The 22,293-nt window shown below is 36.9% G+C and overlaps 1 protein-coding gene across 3 annotated transcripts; it reads left to right on the plus strand.

The window, feature by feature from the left end:
- Positions 1-6,386: 6,386 nt before the first annotated feature.
- On the plus strand, positions 6,387-20,844 carry LOC308701473 (uncharacterized protein). 3 transcript variants are annotated; one of them, XM_081383788.1, is made up of 7 exons: positions 6,387-6,437; positions 6,981-7,028; positions 7,398-7,638; positions 10,554-11,420; positions 15,801-15,848; positions 16,670-16,910; positions 19,754-20,844. In XM_081383788.1, exons 3-5 carry the CDS (start codon positions 7,590-7,592, stop codon positions 15,830-15,832), a joined length of 948 nt encoding a protein of 315 aa, XP_081239914.1. In that variant the 5' UTR covers positions 6,387-6,437; positions 6,981-7,028; positions 7,398-7,589; the 3' UTR covers positions 15,833-15,848; positions 16,670-16,910; positions 19,754-20,844. The 3 variants fall into 3 exon arrangements, with proteins under 3 accessions (XP_081239914.1, XP_081239916.1, XP_081239915.1); XM_081383789.1 differs by having other exon boundaries at positions 6,420-6,630; XM_081383790.1 differs by lacking the exons at positions 15,801-15,848; positions 16,670-16,910; positions 19,754-20,844 and having other exon boundaries at positions 10,554-11,497.
- The last annotated feature ends 1,449 nt before the right edge of the window (positions 20,845-22,293 follow it).

Consider the following 22,293-nt stretch of genomic DNA (forward strand, 5'->3'; position numbering starts at 1 on the left):
TGTGTGTGTAGCAACCATTCAACTGGAGAATGGTGGACTTCAGCCTTGTACACCAATGCAGGTTTCGTCTTGCTAGTGATGCGGTCCCGAGGACTTTTCTATCGCTTCAGAGGTGTGTGTTTGTGTTTGTGTCTAAATGTGTTTGTCACATTCATTGTCCATCTTTAGTGGGTTTAGGGGGCGCGTAGTCTAGGCTATTTACGCAACGTTTTTTTTTTTTTTTTTTTAAAGGGGTGTAACGGAAAGCAGATGATCAGGTCTGCCTTTGTGTTGATTAATCAAATCTAATCAACAAACAAAAGGTACTGATTAACCCCTCAAAACAAAACAACAGTGTTAGCAGATGCTCGGTCAGGTCCCCTGAGTTAATCTCATCAACTCAAGAAGATATTCACACTGAAAAGGAAGGACAAAGTTCGCCACGCGGTTCCACGTGTGCACGACTCTGCATACACACACACAAAACACAGACTCCTTATCATGCCCGACCACTTGTGGTCAAAATTACCTTTTTAAAATGTTTAAAATGTATTTCTTGCTGTGCTTATGATCCTTATACCCGAAATACGATATCTATAAGCTTTATTGATATGTAATCAGTTTAATATGCATGTAATCACGAGAAATCCTGTTTCTTTGTGTTGTTGACTAACAGAATTGTCATTCGCGGTATTGTTTTGTTCAGAAGAACACAACGGTGTTGAATATTTAGCACAGAATATTAGAGGATGCATTATTTGATTAATACCAGTTTTATAAATGTTTATGAACGAAGTTTATTCCGCCAGCATTAGTTAGAAGAGGCGTGTACCTTTCCAAATGAAAGGACATGACCACAATACGTCCTCCCAGGCGATTGGGTCACGCACGCAAGGGGGCGTGACTTGAGCTCCTTCAAAACACAGCGGGCTCTCTCACCTCTCTCTCTCTCACCTCGCTCTCTCACCTCGCTCTCATCCTTCCTCCTCTTCTACCGGCGCGACGCTTCCCCGAGGAACATCCCGGAAGGCCTCGGACAAACACATGTTCGAGTCGTAGCAGCCGTTCTTTTGCAACTAAGTTATATTTGCCTCTTCCTTCACGGAAGATGAAGACGAACTTTCTCGGTAACGTTACATTTCAGTGAGCCTTTTCAAGCTTCCCGCGACACCGGAAGACGCAGTCGAAACAGGACCTCGTCCGCGCTTTCAGCATCAACCAAACAGAGAACAGACGTGCAAGTATATTTATCTGATAAAAGCTGCTTTTCTGGGGTCCGTCGTTTAGGTTTCTGTATGAAACAATTACTAGCTTTTCCCTTCTCTCTATTTCTCTCTTTCTTTCTTTCATTTCATTTTATTCTTATCACGTATGTTATTATTGTTTAAATGTTTGTTTGTGTTTATTGTTTGCATTTTTATGTACGTTTCTATTCGTAGCTCATATAATCTTTAGTCACATTTATTAAAATCCATTTATACTTTTCACTGTCTCTGTGTTTGAAAACCCACCATTCTAAAGTCAATGAAACAAAAGATCTTAAGCTACAAGCTCGATATTAGACTACATTCAGTAGTTTTAATTAATAAACTCAGAAGGTTCGATGTCCGTGGCCAGGAGATCAAACTTTCTTGGAGTTTGTAAAGAGATAACCCTTCTTAACTGTGATAATCTCACCTTTATTCGCTGGACGAATAACGATTAGATCAGTTACAGAACCAGTTAATCTCTATAATTGATAAAATAAATGTACATGCGACTTATGAATTATGACCATGAGTCATAATTATTAATATTTCCAAAATTCCCTATATTCTTGAGCTAATTCAAATTTACCCAAAGTCGTATTCGCTACAGGGGCCATGTGTAAAAATTGAGGTAAAAATATCCCAAAAATGAGCTACACAGATCAAAAGAATGAGAAGAAATAAGGGCGATGATGTCATTAAAAAAATGTCAAGCTATAGTGTTGCAGAGATATCAACCTTAATTAGCATTAGCATTACTAGCCACGGCCCGACAGGTGTCGTAATACCAGTTTCGGCCATGGGAGGCGGTATACGGGCAACATAACCACCAGCCAAACATGCAATACACGAATAACTCGCACGGTTTGTGGACGTACTTGAACCTGATGTCAATCGTGTGGAAAGTACAGCCCACTACTACATTTCAGTTCAGGGAAGAGAGCGGAAGGATGGCTGAAGCCCTTGGCAAGAGACCCCTACCACCACACAAATAAAATACAAGCACAAATAAAATCCGATAAGAAAAGGAGCCGAACCCGAGTAAACATCGGCACTGCTTTCCATCGCTGGAGACAACTGATGGACATGAAAGAAATTAGGTTCGACTCCGAACTTGCAACATTTCTTTTGGATTGGCAAGTAAGATGCTGTTAGTATTTCGCTAGAAGTTTGTTTTATATGTTTGTGTAGTTTCTTCGGGAAGTTAACATAGAAATGTATTGAAGGCTGTTCGATAAACGTGCTAATGTTAGCGATGGCTAACCGTAGCTGCGTTTGATAATTAGCTCTAACTTACCCACAGATCCGATCCGTTTTTCACCTGTTATCTACCAGAGCCCGTCTCTACCAAGCTGATGCTAAAATGTAACATTACCCAAGAAGCTTGAAATGTCTTCGATGATAATGAACCCCAAATAGACGCACGCAGGGTCCAAAACTAACACCCGCCAAGCGCCATATGCGGGTAGATTTTCTGTTTGGCGAGTAAATCTCAAAAGGCTATCCGCCACACTGGCGGGTGAACGTTCATGCCAAAATATGACATTTTAAGCGCACAAGCGCTCTTCTGCCTCTATGAACTAGCAGAGAGAGCGAGAGCGAGCCCCGGCCGCGCGCGCACACTCACTAACTCACTCACTATATTCAGAGCGGTCAAGTTTCCCCATACTTTTTGAAAAGCGTCCTTGACAGGGCGGCCAGAGCTTCTTTGCAGCTCAAGTCGGCGGCGGTGTATACAGTTTTAGTAACGCTCTATCTGTTGACGGCGCTGAGGAAAAAGCTCCCGCCACTGGAAGAAGCTGTCGCCGCTCATTTGTGTCCTCCTGCGCACCCATCAAAGCCATGCAGAACGTCTTCAGCACTCACGGATCGCGCATACTCCGCCGCTGGCCAGGCTGCTTCTGCTTTACACACCTTGGACGCACGAAACGTAACGGAAACCATTGCAAGGTGTAATGAGACCGAATGTTTTTTGGTGACTAATGATAACTGCTAGAAGTGGTATTGCTAATGAAAATCAAACTTGATATATGCGGCTAAATTAGCTTCAGGCGGGCAGCATAACGTAACCCTCTAAATAGATGTTGTCCCTATTTTCACTTGTATATGTGCAGCTAAGAATGTAGGGGCGGAGCATAGAGACTATGCCGTTTCTCGTTTGTTACTCTAGAGTAGACCAATTCACTTTCTGGAGGTATACTGCCCCCATCTGGTATGGAATGTGGAGTATGACTTGATTTTTTTTGCCAGACATGACACATGGCAGAAAATTTATTATTTTCAAATATATGCATTTATAGTGTTAGTGTATATAAACAAATATATATTTTATAATGGCCGATATGCATGTACATGTATATGTTTTAAATAGAATGATTACTGTAGTAGGCTAATATGTGTAGCAGGGCATTCAGTTACTTTTTAAGGACAAAAATAAGGTGTCAGTGTATTTCATTAGACTTTAACTTTGCCAGCTATAAAAAATCTAGCATTTCCTCATGTTTTACCACTGACAGTGACGGTCGATATGCATTGGCCACTGGCTTTGACCACACCAACTCCCCCTCCCTTCTTTTCACAGCCACCACGGCCATTTAAGTTGCATTTTTCAAAAAGATTATGAGCTAGACTTGAGCTGAAAGAGGGGGGTTTCATGACCCTTTAACGTACCGTTTCACAGCTGGAGAATGATCCCGGCTTCAGCGTCATCACTACGACACGGCATTATTACGGCTTTTGTTCACACAGTGCACTTTCCGGGACTGAACACGCTAATGTTACTAGTTCCCCAACCCGGCATCAATCCCGGGTAATGTTTGCATTCACACACAAGGCGTTCTGGCAATTTCCCGGCAATTTGCCGGGATCATCGTGCTGTGTGAAAGGGGCTTATGTGGGCTGCATTTTGACACTGATTGGTTTGTAAACGGACGTGCGTCTGACGTCAGCGTGTTGTCAATTCGGTGGGTAACTTTGACAGGAATGAATGAACAGACGCATATCGTTGCAACTATACTGTTATTATTACGGCATTACTCCCTGCAGCACCAGCTATACCCGAGGCTAGTTCACATTCGCCAAATGGACGTCCTCGTTGTGCGGACATTTGATCGTTGCTGGCAGGAAAGGAGGAGAAGACTGCAAGCAATCCTGTGGGAATCACCAGAACTTCCTGTAAATGGTCTGAAACTACGAGCCATGCAGAAAATGCATTCACACTAGAAACGAACCAAACCTTTATTCAGTTTGATCCAGAGCGATACTGACCAAATTTGTCCTAGCGGCTTTATTCTCTGCTGTCATCTTAGCCGGTTTCAAAACATGTCTGTTATATTGTCATTTTCCACTTTGCAACAACACAACCTTGTTTCTGCAGAGATGTTTCCTTTAACAACGTCTGACGTTTACATTTTACACAGTGTGAGAAAGTCACATAAGCCACTCGAAATCTGACCAAAGCAGTCAGACTGAGACAGATTTCCCAAATGCGATTTGAATAGGATTTCAAATCACACATTTAAAGTAGCTTGAAACGGATTTGTTAAAGTCGGCATGAAATCAAATTTGACAAATCTTCTTCTTATATGTAATATTGTAGTGTTTATTATAAATGATTTATCTGTGCACTTCATTATTTTTTTAAAATTCATGTACCCTTATAATCTTTAATCAAATACATTACCCTTCCCTCCCCCCTCGAAACGACCTCTCTTCTCTTTCGGTCACGTGCCATGGCGAAAGGGTGCGGCCAGAGCCGATGAGGGTGCGGCTATAATCGAGATGCTCTCGAGGGTGAACTTGACTGATAACAGAGAATGTCTAATAAGGCTGATAACTTGACTTGACTCATCTTGGTTCGCGGGAATAATAAAATAAAATAAAAAATGGAAGGGGAGGGTAACGGTGGGGAGTCTGGTGGAGAGAAATCCTCCACAACTGAACGTAAACTGACATTCAAATCTGCCTCGATTTTGTTTGCAACGCCAAACCTCCAACGATCCAATCAATTCCCGAAGGACGAAATCAATCCCCGCCCTACATTTTTTTCTAATTTCAGAAGCCGTTTCACTCGGATATGCGTCACAACAAGGAAAAAATTACAATCTCAACTTCCGTTTCATGCCGACTTTAAAATCAAATTTCATGTGTGTTTATATATATATATATATATATATATATATATATATTATATTTTATATATATATATATATATATATATATATATATATATATATTATTTTTTTACACACTTAATCTGATCAGATTTCAATCGGAAATGCACAAAAATCGGATTTGGACTGAAAGTCTGAAAGCAGCCTAAATGTTTTATTCTTGTATATCATTTTACATATTTTTTGAATAACTGAAACAGAAAGGGAAGAACACAACCCTAAAATGGCGCAGTAACATAGTTCAGCATGTGTGACAACTGCAAATCCACCTTTCTCTGCTTGGATCCAGTTGTTTCTGTGAATTGCAACGACTCATTTGCTTCTCTGTTCTGTTACAGCAGTCTGTAAAAAAATACCTCCGATTTCTTCTAAAATCTATTTTGTACAGTCAATCTTACAGCTCTTTCCCATTTTAGATGTGTTTTATGTGTTTTTCGTGGCATTCACGCTGAAAATGAATACAATTTGGCTTGGATCCTGATCATTTCTACTTCTCTAAATGAAAATTTCCCAACATAATAAAAAGTTAATAAAAGTACAATTATTATTATTATTACTTTCATTGGAATAATACATATCAAAACTATTTTATTTATTCATAAATAAATATTTATTCATATATTTCTAAATGCACTGGCCAACAGTTTAGCTTTTATGATTCCAGCTTATAATCCTAATATGTTTATTAGTACAACTGTATTTCAGAATATCAATGTCTGTCAATGCTGTATTTAACATATATTGCCTCAGAAAAATCCCTTCCACAAGTTCTTACAAAATGTATTGAGGTATGACATCAAATACAACAGCATATACTCTTTCGGTGTAACTGGAAACCCAAATTTATCCAAAAATTCACTAATATAATCAATTACATTTGAGTTTAAAGGTTGTCTATATATATATATATGTATATGTATGTATGTGTGTGTGTGTATATACACAAACTTTGAAATAATATAATATTTGCTGCTGTTGATTTCGCCTTGCGGTGATGACGTCATCACGCGCGCGCCCCGTCAGTGTCGAGACTTCTGAGGTAAACTGTTCACGCTATTTCACGTAATTGTAAAATACTCTTTATACAGTTTAAATATCATTTTACGGCGACATTTCCTGATGGTTTTCATCGGGTTCGTCGCTATTTGTGTCTGCTGACTAAAACACTCAAAGAAGTTTTTATATGTATTTCTCTTCACACACAAAACGCTAGGATGCTAGCGAAGGGCTAAGTAAGTGTTATGAACGTTATTAGGATAAAACTATAATTATATTTATATAGACAAATTATAATAGTTGATAAAGATGGGTGTCATAGTGTCTGTCTTTTGTATTTATAGGCTTTTTAGCAGATATTCTGACTCAAACGATCTGTTTCTAGCAGCAATTATAAAGTGAGATGATCTGCTAATCCTGAATGGCTTGTTGAATGAGTATTGATAGTCTATGGCTCATCACTATTATCAGAGCATCTGAAAAGCCTCTTTATTTCATGTCAATAGATCCTGTTTTCTCCTCATTCATTATGCTGATGTCTTCAGATCTGTAAATTGACACATTAAGCTAATTTTATTGTCAACAGATTTGAGCAAAAGACATGATCAGCTATTGTGACATCTGCAGGATATAGGTAAGTTTCATAAGAGCATTTAATGAATCTGTGATTAACAGTGTTTCATATAAAAGTTAAACACAAAAATAAAGTACATAAACAAAACTAAGCTGTTAAACATATGGGCTATTTATTTCTTGGCAATATCTAAAAATGTTTGTAATTTCATTTTTTATTCTTGCTTTGTTTATATTTGGTATTTTTTAATTGTGTTTTTTCAATACATCTTTCCCTATATATAAATTAGAGGTAAGATAAAAGTTAAAAGTTTCATTAATAGATAGGTGATAGGTGAACATAAATATAAAATGTGCAAATTAGTATAAAAACATAAACTCAGTAAGTGATTTCTTCTTGATTTTGTCGGATCTGCTCCTCCTCCTCAAGTGAATCCCCTCCTCCTTCAGTGAAGCTCCTCCTCCTTCAGTGAAGCTCCTCCTCATCCAGTGAAGCTCCTCCCACTGCAATTCTCCAATAAATGCTGGAATATTCCCATCAGCTACAAGTGCAGACGAGTATCAAACCATCAGGAAGAGCTGAAATCTGCAAAGACAGAGTTTATTGAAGGACAGTGAGAACATGAGAGATCCAGAACACTGCAGAATGAAACACACTGAAGAACAAAGAGGTTGGTGTTTATTCCTGATTCTTCATTAGTGAGGCCAAAGAACATTAAGGTTAAAAAGCTTTAAATAGTTCAGATTTAGTGTTTGTAGTATGGAAAAATCTTAAGAGTTAAGTGTTTTCTCTAGGATTTTTTCCAGCTTTGCTGGTATTTAAGTAAACACTAATTCTCATTATTAAATATGAGAAATTAAAAACCTATTTTTCTTAGGCTAGTTAACTCATGTTCAAGTTTCCCTCATTCATGTTAAGTGCTACTGCCAGCGTATCGGTCTTCGCTGGGAGAAGAACAACGATATATCACCATATTGATATTTTGTCTCACCCTTACCAGGCAGAGAAATTGGTAGTAATGCATCATCACTACTGATACTATCCATCTATAAGTTCATGTGCTACCGGAATTTTCTAGTTAAAAATTTGGACATGAATTTTTGACCCTCTCAAGTCAAAATTTGAATACAATGAGCTCGTAATCACGACTTCAGAAGTGGGACACTTCCGATAGCACTTGTGTTGTGTGCACTGTGTGTGAACATGATGCTTATTTTCTAATTCAACAGATTCAGTATTCAGTAATTGTGGAAAAAAAGTGCAGTAATTAATTGTTACACCAGTATACTTATGTATTAAAGTCGCCATGTGGTGAAAATCAAGTTTTTAATGTTGTTTATACATCCATGTGGTGTTTTTAATGTGCTTCAACACATGTGCAAATTCATGCCAACACCATTGGTTTGTGTAACATTAGCAACACATTATTAGCTGTTTGATAACATAGTCAAGCAATAGGCTAATCATATTAATTACCATTATGTGTCCGACGTTGTAAAGAGCGACACCATTGTGCAGCGTTTACCTCAATAAGTTGGCCAAGTGAATCTCTGAGCTAGCGTGAGTGAGTGGAGGCGGGGCTCATTTGCATATTCATAGAACCGCGTATACTAAATGAAGCAAGGTTGTAGAGGTGCATTCAAGTTTCTTTAAGGCATGAAGAGTTTTTTTTTTTTTTTCACTTGAATTTTTTTTTTTAAATGTAATTTTGGTGATCAAAGGTGAGTTTTAAGGGAAACAATTATTGACTACAGGGGGACTTTAAATCTCAATCAATTAACCAATGTATTTGCTACTGACCTTCGATGATCCAATTCAGATAAAAATCAGATTTTTCATTTTATTGTTTTAATTGCTGAAGGGTTAAACTTTCATTTCCTGTGTCCTATTCTTCTGCAATCCAGAACAGCAGCAGCTGAAAGGTTTGTTTGATGTACAGATTAGGCTTGTTGCGATAGTCGATGTTACCGGTGATGCACGGTGTTTAACCCACCTATACCGGTCATAGCACTTGACCACCGGCACCGTCCCCATCGTGTTGAAGTTTTAGCCTATAGTAATAAAGCACTTAATTCAGTTAGTGACTACGTGCCTTCGTAATTTAGCGTAAGCGGAACGAGCGCCGCAGTAAAGCAGCAGGTGTCCGATTTCATTTATCATTTGAGGAGAGTGAGGCGAGCTAACTGTCAAAGGATGGCGGAAGATCTGGTTTCAAAAAGAAAAGCAAACGTGAGTTTAATTTTTATATTAGGTTTTTTTTGCACTTAAGTGTCCAGTGATTATTCGGGTAGGCTACCTTATTTAACGAAGTTTTTGATGTTCGTTCGTTTCATATTCGATGGTTGTGCGGTGTCTTTTTTTTTTTTTTCTGAAAAAGGCAGGCACTTTATTTAACGAATAGTGATTTTTTTAATATAATTTCTTGTTTGATACTTGCACGATGTGTGCAGTGGTTCGTTTTGTTAATAAATGCACTTTAAAGGTGTTTCATAAGTGCTTTTGTTTAGTTTTTACATGGTGTGTTAAGTTATTATTCATTTTGAAATAAAGTTGTGTGTAGCTAATACAAGCGAGTGTCTTATTGTTTTGTGTATTTTTATTAAGAATAAAATAAATTAACCCATGATTAATTCAAACAAATGCTACTGAATTGCCGCTAATTAAAGTGAAAGTAAATTGAGACGTGTGAACGTCCGCATTTTCGGCCACCCGAAATCCCCGACACGCAACCCCGGTGACACCGGGATTACCGTTTTTTTTACACGTCGATTAACCGGTGGAAAAAATCCGTCACCGCAACATCCCTAGTACAGATGTGAATTTACATTACATTTTTGGTGTGAAAGGGCCTTTACGTTTGACAACTTTTTTTTTTTTTTTTTTTTTTACCAGCCCAGGTGAGAAAAAGTAATGCAAAAGTAAATAATGCAATTAGTTTCTTTTTTAGGAAGTAACACAATATTGTAATGCATTACTTTTAAAAGTAACTTTCCCCAACAGTGGATGTGAAAAAAAATGTGCCACCAGATCACCAGCTGATTAGAGCAGCTCAATAACAGTAGCTTTACAAATTAATATTTGTAAAGAACTAATCATTCTAGGCTGTTTGGGTGATTTTGTAGAATTAAAAAATAATTAATAAATGAAAGCATAGATAAATACAATAAGAAGTGCTTTATTTTTTTTAGGGGAATCTAACAATTCAGGTATATATATATTGAATAATCAAATGTAAAATAACACTGCATAGACTTCACTGTATAAATTTAAAGGGGTGGTTGATTATGATTTCACTTTTCTAACTTTAGTTGGTGTGTAATGTGTGCATTCGTTTTATTTCACGATTGTTTACAACACATAACCGGCTGTGTTTACAAGGAGACTCGCCACAACTTTGCAGTCAATCCGCGAATCACATGTGTTCCCTATACTTGACATCGCACATCGTGATATCGAAGCTAAAACGATATATCGTGCAGCCCTTCCAGCAGGAACGCTTATGACGTCTCCTGACTGCAGATGGCACAATTCTCTCTGAATTTTGATGATTATTTAAAATACAACTTTTTTTAACTATCATTTCAGACGTGATGCTGGAGAATGAGGAGAGTGAAGAGGAGGAGAAACATCATCATGTCAAAACTGGAGCTAAAACTCGCTCACAGACTGAAAGTATTTCTTTACTGAAAAGAAAAGAGAAGAAATGTTTCACTTGCCGTCAGTGTGGAAAGAGTTTCACACACAAACTGAATCTCAGGATTCACATGAGGATCCACACTGGAGAGAAACCGTTCACATGTGATCAGTGTGGGAAGAGTTTTACACAACAAGGAAACCTTAAGACACACATGAGGATCCACACTGGAGAGAAACTGTTCACATGTGATCAGTGCGGAAAAGATTTTAACCAAAATGGTCACCTTAAGATACACATGAGGATCCACACTGGAGAGAAATCGTTCACATGTGATCAGTGTGGGAAGAGTTTTACACATGAAGGACACCTTAAGTCTCACATGATCATCCACACTGGAGAGAAACTGCACGAATGTGATCAATGTAGTAAAACATTTTTGAGGGCTTCAGGCCTGAAGAGCCACCTGACAGTTCATTCACAGGAGAAACCACATGTATGTTCTTTGTGTGGAAAGAGTTTTTCACATCTGCAGAATTTACAAGTTCATCATAAAATACACACTGGTGTAAGAAATCACATGTGCTTTGAGTGTGGGAAGACTTTTATTAGCGCTGGACATTTAAAACAGCACCAGAGGATCCACACTGGAGAGAAACCTTACAAGTGTTCACACTGTGACAAGAGATTCCGTCGGTCAGAACATCTGAACACACACGAGAGGATCCACACTGGAGAGAAACCGTATCACTGCACTGCATGTGGGAAGAGTTTCACTCGTTCATCTAATCTACACAGTCACACAAAAAACAATCACTGTAAGTAGTTCATCTTCAGATCCAGCATTTGAAGTCTGATGCCGCATCCTCACCAAACGTGACACAATAATACTGTTAAGTAATAGAATATCTTCAATATAAATACGTCCTAACCAGCAACAGCGGCAGAACAAAAGAAACTTCATCTAAATTTGTCACATTGAATAAAGTTCATCTTAAAGACCAGCAGTTTCTACTGAGATTCAGATCAACTCAAAGATGGACAATATCTATTAGTTTTATTCTTGCATATCATTTTGCTTCATGATATAAATAATACTATTATAATATTCAATACTATTATACTATATATATAACAGGTTCAAACTGTTCTTGTTCAAAAAGCTGAAGAAGAGGCTGATTTATTTTTAACTTGTTCTTCATTGTTGTTTTTAAATTAACTAATTCTTCCACTTGTCGTGTATTTAGAAAACAGATGTAAAGATATACTGTAATGTAGGTTTGCAACTGACGTTCACTTTTATTATCTGGATATGCTTTGATATCTTTTAAATTTGTTCATTTTTACTTTTACTTTCTTGTTTTTGCTTCACGGAGTAATTTATAAATATATATAGATATAGATAAATATATATAGCGCAACAAACTGAATTATTAATCCAGGACTGAATGTAGGCTAATTGTTAAATAACAATTTAACAGTGATAATAATGTAGCTATCATAAGCCTAAAGTTTAGCTAAAACTTCAGCCGGTAGGGTTGGGAAATAGCCAATTGCCAAATAAATCTGAATTTTTGGGCTAAATGGCGATGTATGGTATAATCTGAGTATTTCATTATAATTTTTCTATTTGAATAAAAAAACTATTTAATTTAAAAAAAAAAAATTAATATCCTGATCAAGATTGTCCTGCAAACAATGTTCATATTGAAGGTTATAAAAACAAACATAGTTTAACCTTGCTGTCTATCTGCAGTCTATCCAAAAAAGGGGTCAAATCACATTACATTCTAACATTACAATCTAAAAACAAAATAATGCTCAGCTAAAATATCATGAAACTTGATATATTATTAAGTGGATAGTGGGCCTGTGGCCATCGCAAACTGTAAATTGAATGAAAATATGAAAGCATTGAAAATGTAAAACAATGTTTTAAGTCATTTCTATATATAATAGGCTAGGTTATAACATAATATATAGGTCTACCTTTAGAAATGGTAAACGAGGTGTAGAAATAAAATAGCAAAACCTACATGATATAATTATGAACATATTTTCATATAAAGTACGTCAATCATCATTAGAGCGTCACCCTCAGGCTGCATGCAAGGACATTAACATTTTTCCAAAAGTGTGTATGACATGTTCAGTGATGGTTAGCGTAAATATGTTATCAAAAAATTTATAGGCTATTAAATGAGAAGAGACAACTGAGAGTAAGCATTCACATATCACCTCTAAAGTCCTTTTGATATTTGATAATCAGGCTGCCTACAGCGGTCTCGTGTTAGGCTACTCGGTCAATGAAGAATCGCTTTAATGTTAAAATGTTATACTGTTATATTTTATACACAAACAGAACGTACCATTGGAGATTTGGCATGGTTGTATTATTACTGTCGTCACGTTTCTTTTAAAACCTATTTCAACGTTTTTGTTTTCGTAGTAGACACGGGTGATATTAACGTTTTTTTTTTTTTTGACTACCTAAAGAAAACATACCTGGTTGGTATTTTCACAACGTTTCTAAAACATTTTATTTTGGTTACATAATTTTTTTTATTTTAGGTGTGGTTTCTTAAAGGTTTTTAAAACGTTGCACTGCAACATTACCTAATTGCAACCAAAAAACAACGTTGTGAAACGTTGTAAAAACGTTTTGTGTTTGCTGGGAGTAGGCTACTCTAAATAATAAGAGCAGGGACGTGCACAGGAATTTTGAGGGGCTGTTGCTCTGACCTGAACAAAGGGCACCCCCCCCCCAATTCTTTTTGTTAAAAGAATTATTACCATGTATGTTGATTTGATCATATAGCCTAGCCAAAGAGGCAGCATGTAACAGGGTGATGTTATATTGCAAAAAAGGTTTAAGGAGTACCTCAAAAGACAGACTTATAATACTTGTGATATATCTATTATTTTCATAGTAGAATATTAACTTGTATAGACTGATCGTCTAACTCCTTAAGGGCACGACTAAAGGATAGGCTAGTTACCGAGAGATTATTTCTATAAACTCTGAGGAGGATTTTGGAATAATTGAACGATATTAATCGTGAACCATTACAACTCAAAGAAGTAAAACACTGAAATACAACACTCAATCACCTTAACTACTACTAATAATAACACAGATTTTATCAATAATAATGCCACTGACAATTCTGATTATCGATCCGATTCTTTAACGATTCTTCTTGATAGCACTGTGTGGAAAAATGTAGTCATATGCTTTTCAAAAAAACAAGTGGTTTTATTTATTTTAAAGTTTATGCTTGAGTAAGCAAACTGTACTTTTTATGTAATTTATGTAATAAATAGAACCTTATTGTAAAGTGTTACTGATTAGTTATACACCGATTCAGACGTCTCCTGAGTTCACTGTTGGAAAGATCAGTTGTTTTAACCTTTTGGTTCAAAGGAGTCATTAGTTCGCGAATTGGACGTGTCATGCGCGTTGTGTGATTATCCCAGCAGTTAGGACATGGACACATCCAAGATTTGTGTCAACACAGAAAACATTTCATCACTGGATAGTTTTTTGCGTTTAATTAAAGTGTTGTTTTATGTCAGCTGAATGTCCGGAACGCTTTTCAGAGAAGATAAGGCAACTTATGTAGCACAATTCACACCCAGCCGAGCGGTAATTCAGGAAAAAAAATCTCAGAATGCTCCACATTAAACTTTTGGTCCTCCGACCTTTTACCACCGTGTCGATTTATTTTGATTAATATCTGTGAGGGAGGGAGAGAGAGCAAGACAGCGCTTAGTTTGGAGACGGTGAAGTCTTGTTTACACTTTCGCTTGGCTCGTGCAGCGCTGCAGCCACGTAAACAGAGTTTGCCCTTCCCCTACTGACTTTAACTTTCGGTGCCCGAATGGAAGTGAATGAGGCTTTGCGAATTTTTTTTTTATCTAGGCCTACATGAAATTCTGCATCCATTGTACTTTTTTTTTTTTTTTTTCTCAGAATGGCAACGTGAGTCGAGAAGGGCATATGGGCAGTTGCCCGGGCAACCTGAGCAACCCCCCCTGTGCACGTCTCTGAATAAGAGCAGTATTTCTTAATTTGCATAGCTGTGTGACAGCAGGAGTCAGGACGTATGCATTCACTAAACAACGGAACAGTTCGCGGATTATTAGGTTTGAATAGTCAAAATGATATGTAAAAATGCACGTCCTGGCGAGTATTCACGTAAACACAGTCGGCTATGTCTTTAGTGAACGTAAACCATTTGTAAAAATAAATCGTATATGTTCCAATGTATTGGATACGTATTAAAGGGCCGGACCGGCAGCGTAATATTCTGTGATTAATGTTAATCCAACAACAAAAGAAAATAGACAGTCACCCAATGCTTGACTGAATAAATTTAATCTATTTATTTAAAATCAGTCTATAGTTAATTTATAGAGTGAAGACCTTATTTTTTCAGCTACAGAAGGTATTTAGCTTTCAAAAAAGAAATTAAGCACTGTTTATTGTATTTGTCTCTTATAGTATTTGTCATATTGTTTGTAATTTGCTTTTTTGCTTATTTTTAATAACAAAGATACAATAAATTAAATATCTATATTATAATTATAAAATTATATTTAAAAAGTACTAATGACTCATATCATGAAATAAGATTTTGGTCATCCCAACCTGTTCAGAGTTGTGAAAGGTTTGCAAATGTTAGCATGACTGATAATAGTGTGATTGTTGCAAACATCTCGGTAAGGACGTTCACACTGACATGCAATTATTATTATTATTATTTTTAATAAAGGGGAGGGAATGTCATAAAGCAGGGCAGGAACATGCTGGTCATGTGAGTTTTTAGCTTTTTAAAATTAATTTATAAAACAATGATTTGTAAGTTCTGTCATATTTTTCAATTACTTTTACTGTTTTAGTTTTTTTGCCATGGTATCGATTCAGTATCGGTATCGAGGTATTTTGGTCTGGTATCGTATCGAAGTCATAATTTTGGTATCGTGACAACACTAACTTATTCAAAAAGCCATTCAGGATTAGCAGCAGATCATCTCACTTTATTATGAGTATTGATAGTCTATGGCTCATCACTATTATCAGAGCAGCTGAAAAGCCTCTTTATTTCATGTCAATAGATCCGGTTTTCTCCTCATTCATTATGCTGATGTCTTCAGATCTGTAAATTGACATATTAAGCTCATTTTATTGTCAACAGATTTGAGCAAACGACACGATCAGCTATTGTGACATCTGCAAGATATAGGTAAGTTTCATAAGAGCATTTATTTCATTAATCTGTGATAAACCATGTTTCATATAAAAGTTAAACACACAAAAGTACATACCCTGCAAAAAATGCTTTTCTTACTTAGTATTTTTGTTTTGTTTCCAGTCCAAATATCTAAAAATTCTTAAATCAGGAAGCATTTACTAGAGAAGTAAAATGACATAAGAAATTCTATTTTGTTTTAAGTCATTTAAGTAATTTTTGCTTAAAACAAGCAAAATTACTGCCAATCGGGTAAGAAAAAAATGTGAATTCAAATGGAAAACAAGAAAAAAAATCTTAATTCAAATGGAAAACAAGATTATTTTTCTTACCCCATTGGCAGATAATTTTGCTTGTTTTAAGCAAAAATTACTTAAATTACTTTCTTTTTATCTTAAAACAAAATAGAATTTCTTATGTCACTTTACTTCTCTAGTAAACGCTTCTTGATTTAAGAATTTTTAGATATTTGGACTGAAAACAAAACAAAAATACTAATTAAGAAAGCATTTTTTGCAGTGTAAACAAAAACAAGTTGTTAAACAGTTGGGCTATTTATTTCTTGGCAATATCTAAAAATGTTTGTAATTTCATTTTTTTATTCTTGCATTGTTTATATTTGGTATTTTTTAATTGTGTTTTTTTTCAATACATCTTTGCCTATATATAAGTTAGAGGTAAGATAAAAGTTAAAAGTTTCATTAATATACAGGTGATAGGTGAACATAAATATAAAATGTGCAAATTAGTATGAAAACATAAACCCAGTAAGTGATTTCTTCTTGATTTTGTCGGATCTGCTCCTCCTCCTTCAGTGAATCTCCTCCTCCTTCAGTGAATCTCCTCCTCCTTCAGTGAAGCTCCTCCTCATCCAGTGAAGCTCCTCTCACTGCAATTCACCAATAAATGCTGGAATATTCCCATCAGCTACAAGTGAAGACGAGCATCAAACCATCAGGAAGAGCTGAAATCTGCAAAGACAGAGTTTATTGAAGGACAGTGAGAACATGAGAGATCCAGAACACTGCAGAATGAAACACACTGAAGAACAAAGAGGTTGGTGTTTATTCCTGATCCTTCATTAGTGAGGCTGAAGAACATTAAGGTTATAAAGCTTTAAGTGGTTCATCAGATTTAGTGTTTGTAGTAGGGAAAAATCTTAAGAGTTTAGTGTTTCCTCTAGGATTTTTTGCTGGCATTTTAAGAAACACTTTCTCATTATTAAATATGAGAAATTAAAAACCTATTTTAGTTAACTCATGTTCAATTTTCCCACATTCATGTGTTAAGTGCTACTGCCAGCGTATCGGTCATCGCAGATATATCGCCATATTGATATTTTGTCTCACCCTTACCAGGCAGAGAAATTGGTAGTAATGCATCATCACTACTGATACTATCCATCTATAAGTTCATGTGCTACCGGAATTATCTAGTTAAAAATTTGGACATGAATTTTTTACCCTCTCAAGTCAAAATTTGAATACAATGAGCTCGTAATCACGACTTCAGAATTGGGACATTTCCGATAGCACTTGTGTTGTGTGCACTGTGTGTGAACATGATGCTTATTTTCTAATTCAACAGATTCAGTATTCAGTAATTGTGGAAAAAAAGTGCAGTAATTAATTGTTACATCAATATACTTTATGTATTAAAGTCGCCATGTGGTGAAAATCAAGTTTTTAATGTTGTTTATACGTCCATGTGGTGTTTTTAATGTGCTTCAACACATGTGCAAATTCATGCCAACACCATTGGTTTGTGTAACATTAGCAACACATCATTAGCTGTTTGATAACATAGTCAAGCAAAAGGCTAATCATAGTAATTACCATTATGTGTCTGACGTGTTAAGCGATACCATTGTGCAGCGTTTACCTCAATAAGTTGGCCGAGTGAATCTCTGAGCTAGTGTGAGTGAGTGGAGGCGGGGCTCATTTGCATATTCATAGAACCGCGTATACTAAATGAAGCAAGGTTGTAGAGGTGCATTCAAGTTTCTTTAAGGCATGAAGAGTTTTTTTCACAGGAAAAAACTTTTAAATATGTAATTTTGGTGATCAAAGATGAGTTTTAAGGGAAACAATTATTGACTACAGGGGTACTTTAAGGGCCCTATTTTAGCGATCTGAAACGCAAATGTCAAAGCGCAAATCGCAAGTAACTTTGTGGGCGGGTCTTGGCGCTGTTGCTATTTTCCCGGCGGGATAAATGACTCTTGCGCCAGGCGCAAATCTAAAATGGGTTGGTCTGAAGCAGCTTCATTATTCATAGGTGTGGTTTGGGCGTAACGTGAAATAAACCAATCAGAGTGACATCTCACATTCTAAAGCGGATTCCTATTATAACGGCGGATTTGCCAGGCGCGCACCAGGAGCGGTTCACAGCCAAGGAGAGCAACGCTCTCGTCAGGGACGTTGGGGATGGAGAAACCCACCCAAATTAACTTCGGTTAAAAAGGCGTATGATAATTTGGGTAAATGTGTAAGCTAGATGTATGCTTTTATAATAAATTGTCTATCTATCTATCTGTCTATCTATCTATCATAATAATGTATGATTTGCAAAAATGAAAACTGCTGCTTCTGTGTAGATGAGAGAATCAAAGTGTATGCGCGTTGTGCACACGCTACATTGATTATGGCCAAGCATGCGCCCTTAAAATAGCATATGAATAACATGCGCAACGCGCCACTGACTTTAAACTATTTTTTCCTGGTTAGTGGCGCAATTGTTTTCTAAACCTGCAAAATAGCATGAAGGAACGTTTGCGCCGGAACACGCCTCCTTTTTTGCGCTGAACCGCCCAGGGAGCGCAAGTTCATTCCCTAGTTTAGCGACGTGCTTCTGTGGAGGGAAAAGTGCGCTTTGCGCGGGTGCAAAATAGGAATGATACATGCGTCGGTGTACAAAGTCAATTGCGCTGGGTGCAAGATAGGGCCCTAAATCTCAATTAATTAACCAATGTATTTGCTACTGACCTTCGATGATCCTATTCAGACTAGATAAAAATCACATTTGTTTCATTTTATTGTATTAATTGCTGAAGGGTTAAACTTTCTTTTCCTGTGTCCTATTCTTCTGCAATCCAGAACAGCAGCAGCTGAAAGGTTTGTTGGATGTACAGATGTGAATTTACATTACATTTTTGGTGTGAAAGGGCCACATTTGACAACATTTTTTTTTTTTTTTTTTAAACCAGCCCAGGTGAGAAAAAGTAATGCAAAAGTAATTAAGTGATGCAATTAGTTACTTTTTTAGGAAGTAACGCAATATTGTAATGCATTACTTTTAAAAGTAACTTTCCCCAACAGTGGATGTGAAAAAAAATGTGCCACCAGATCACCAGCTGATTAGAGCAGCTCAATAACAGTAGCTTTACAAATTAATATTTGTAAAGAACTAATCATTCTAGGCTGTTTGGGGTGATTTTGTAGAATTAAAAATAATTAATAAATGAAAGCATAGATAAATACGATAAGAAGTGCTTTATGTTGTTTTGGGGAATCTAACTATTCAGGTATAGATATTGAATAATCAAATATAAAATAACACTGCATAGACTTCACTGTATAAATTTAAAGGGGTGGTTGATTATGATTTCACTTTTCTAACTTTAGTTAGTGTGTAATGTGTGCATTCGTTTTATTTCACGATTGTTTACAACACATAACCGGCTGTCTTCACAAGGAGACTCGCCACAACTTTGCAGTCAATCCGCGAATCACATGTGTTCCCTATACTTGACATCGCACATTGTGATATCGATGCTAAAACGATATATCGTGCAGCCCTTCTAGCAGGAACGCTTATGACGTCTCCTGACTGCAGATGGCACAATTCTCCCTGATTTCTGATGATTATTTAAAATAGAACTTTTTTTACTGTCATTTCAGACCTGGTGGAGGAGAATGAGGAGAGTGAAGAGGAGGAGAAACATCATCATGTCAAAACTGGAGCTAAAACTCACTCAGAGACTGAAAGTATTTCGTTACTGAAAAGAAGAGACAAGAAATGTTTCACTTGCCATCAGTGTGGAAAGAGTTTCACACACAAACAGAGTCTCAAGGTTCACATGAGGATCCACACTGGAGAGAAACCATTCACATGTGATCAGTGTGGGAAGAGTTTTAAACATAAAGGAAACCTTAAGACACACATGGTCATCCACACTGGAGAGAAACTGCATGAATGTGATCAATGTGGTAAAACATTTTTGAGGGCTTCAGACCTGAAGAGACACATGACAGTTCATTCACAGGAGAAACCACATTCATGTTCTTTGTGTGGAAAGAGTTTTTCACTTCTGCATAATTTAAAAGTTCATCAGAAAATACACACTGGTGTAAAAAATCACATGTGCTTTGAGTGTGGGAAGACTTTTATTAGTGCTGAAACTTTAAAACTGCACCAGAGGATCCACACTGGAGAGAAACCTTACAAGTGTTCACACTGTGACAAGAGATTCAGTGAGTCAGGAACCCTGAAAAAACATGAGAGGATCCACACTGGAGAGAAACCTTACAAGTGTTCACACTGTGATAAGAGATTCAATCAGTCAGTAATCCTGAAATCACACGAGAGGATCCACACTGGAGAGAAACCGTATCACTGCACTGCATGTGGGAAGAGTTTCACTCAAAAATCTGCTCTACACAGTCACACAAAGAACAATCACAGCAAGTAGATCATCTTCAGATCCAGCAATTTCAAGTGTGAAGCTTCATCCTCACCAAACGTGAAAAATTACGGGTCAAGCAATAAAATTGTCCTAACGAGCGACAACAATTAACAAGGCAAAGAAACATCATCTGAATTTGTCACAGTGAATAAAGTTCATCTTCAAGACCAGCAGTTTCTACTGTGAGATTCAGATCAAAGATGGAGTTCCTCCCCAAATAATATTGTGTTTTATTCTGTTATATTATTTTGCTGCATGATATAAATTAATCTTTAGTCAAATAAATTGTTACATTTCTTATACTACACAAGTATCACTAGTAGTTTGTTTTAAAATGTTTAAGTTTTTTTCCATGTACAAACGGTTCTTTCTGTAACACTTTTAAAAGAGACCGATTTATCTTTAAAGGAGAACTCCGGTCAATTTTAACATTGAGCTCATTTTTTTGTACATTTGGAGTGCTGTCAATACAGAGAACAACGACAAAAATCGGTGTTGCCTACACCGAGTTATTCTATTTTTAAAATTTGCACCCTGTTGACTTCAATGGGGCAAGTACTAAACCTGCTTTTAGCCTAACATCCTTAACATCCTTAATGTGTCATTACAAGTGCACAGAAAATGTGAGTGATTCCTTCAGAGTGAACACGAGTGAATAATACCTGTGTTTACATCCTGTTTTCGGGTGAAGTCCAAAGTAGTCGATTGCCGAGTTCACACGCGTGATCATAGGTACCAAACCTATGCGCGTGAACTCTCGATTGCTCCTGTCTGATCGATTGCTCCTGTCTGCCTCGCTGCCTGCTGTGAGTGTGTTTGTTTGATTCGGTGCGATAAGCTCCGTCTTAGCCATATATTTCTTTGTTTTGAACCATCATTTTACTACCATTTCTAGTTGTTTATACTACTACATTTTACCCAACATCTCAGATTAACCTGACATCGCTAGCTTTTGTTATTAGTACTACTAGCACAAAACGCTAGTAATTCGCTAGCCTGTTAACGCGCCACCCGTGCGCTCAGCTATTTTATTTATTTATTTTTCTCTCGCGCGTCCGCGCCTTTGAGTTCATAAAAAGCTCAGGTGAGTAAGAATCACTCAACAAACACGGTGAGTAATGTCTTGTCCTGTTATTGTCACTTGCACTTCATGTCACATGTTTAGTATAGGCTTCTCTGTCGACAATATAGGATTTATATGTGATAAATGTAAGGAGACAGTTAGGTTGACAGAGAAGATTTCAGAATTAGAAACACGCATCCAAACTTTAATTGAGGATAGTAAGAGTGCTAGTGCTTTAGATGTTTTGGATGCGCATAGAATAGTGCACACTTTACATGAGTCGGTTCCGGCTGAAGTAGAGCCCGTGCAGCCGGGCAAATGGGTGACAGTGAGGGATCGCTCTAGTCGCGGATCTAAAAACCACTCTTCCGTTCCGATTACCATAACAAATCGATTTGCCCCGCTCAGTTAACACCCACTGAGAATGATTGTGCCCTAGTTATTGGCGATTCTATTACACGGAACGTGAAAATAGAGACACCAACCACCATAGTCACATGTTTGCCGGGAGCCAGAGCGCCTGACATCAAAGCAAATTTAAAAGTGCTGGCTAATGCTAATCGTAAATTCTCTAAGATCATTATTCATGTCGGCACTAATGATGTTCGACTCCGCCAGTCGGAGATCACCAAAATTAATATTAAAGAGGTGTGTGAACTTGCAAGTACGATGTCAAGGACTGTAATTTGCTC

This window comes from Scardinius erythrophthalmus (genome assembly GCF_964197995.2).
Source record: "Scardinius erythrophthalmus genome assembly, chromosome: 14".
NCBI lineage: Eukaryota > Metazoa > Chordata > Actinopteri > Cypriniformes > Leuciscidae > Scardinius > Scardinius erythrophthalmus.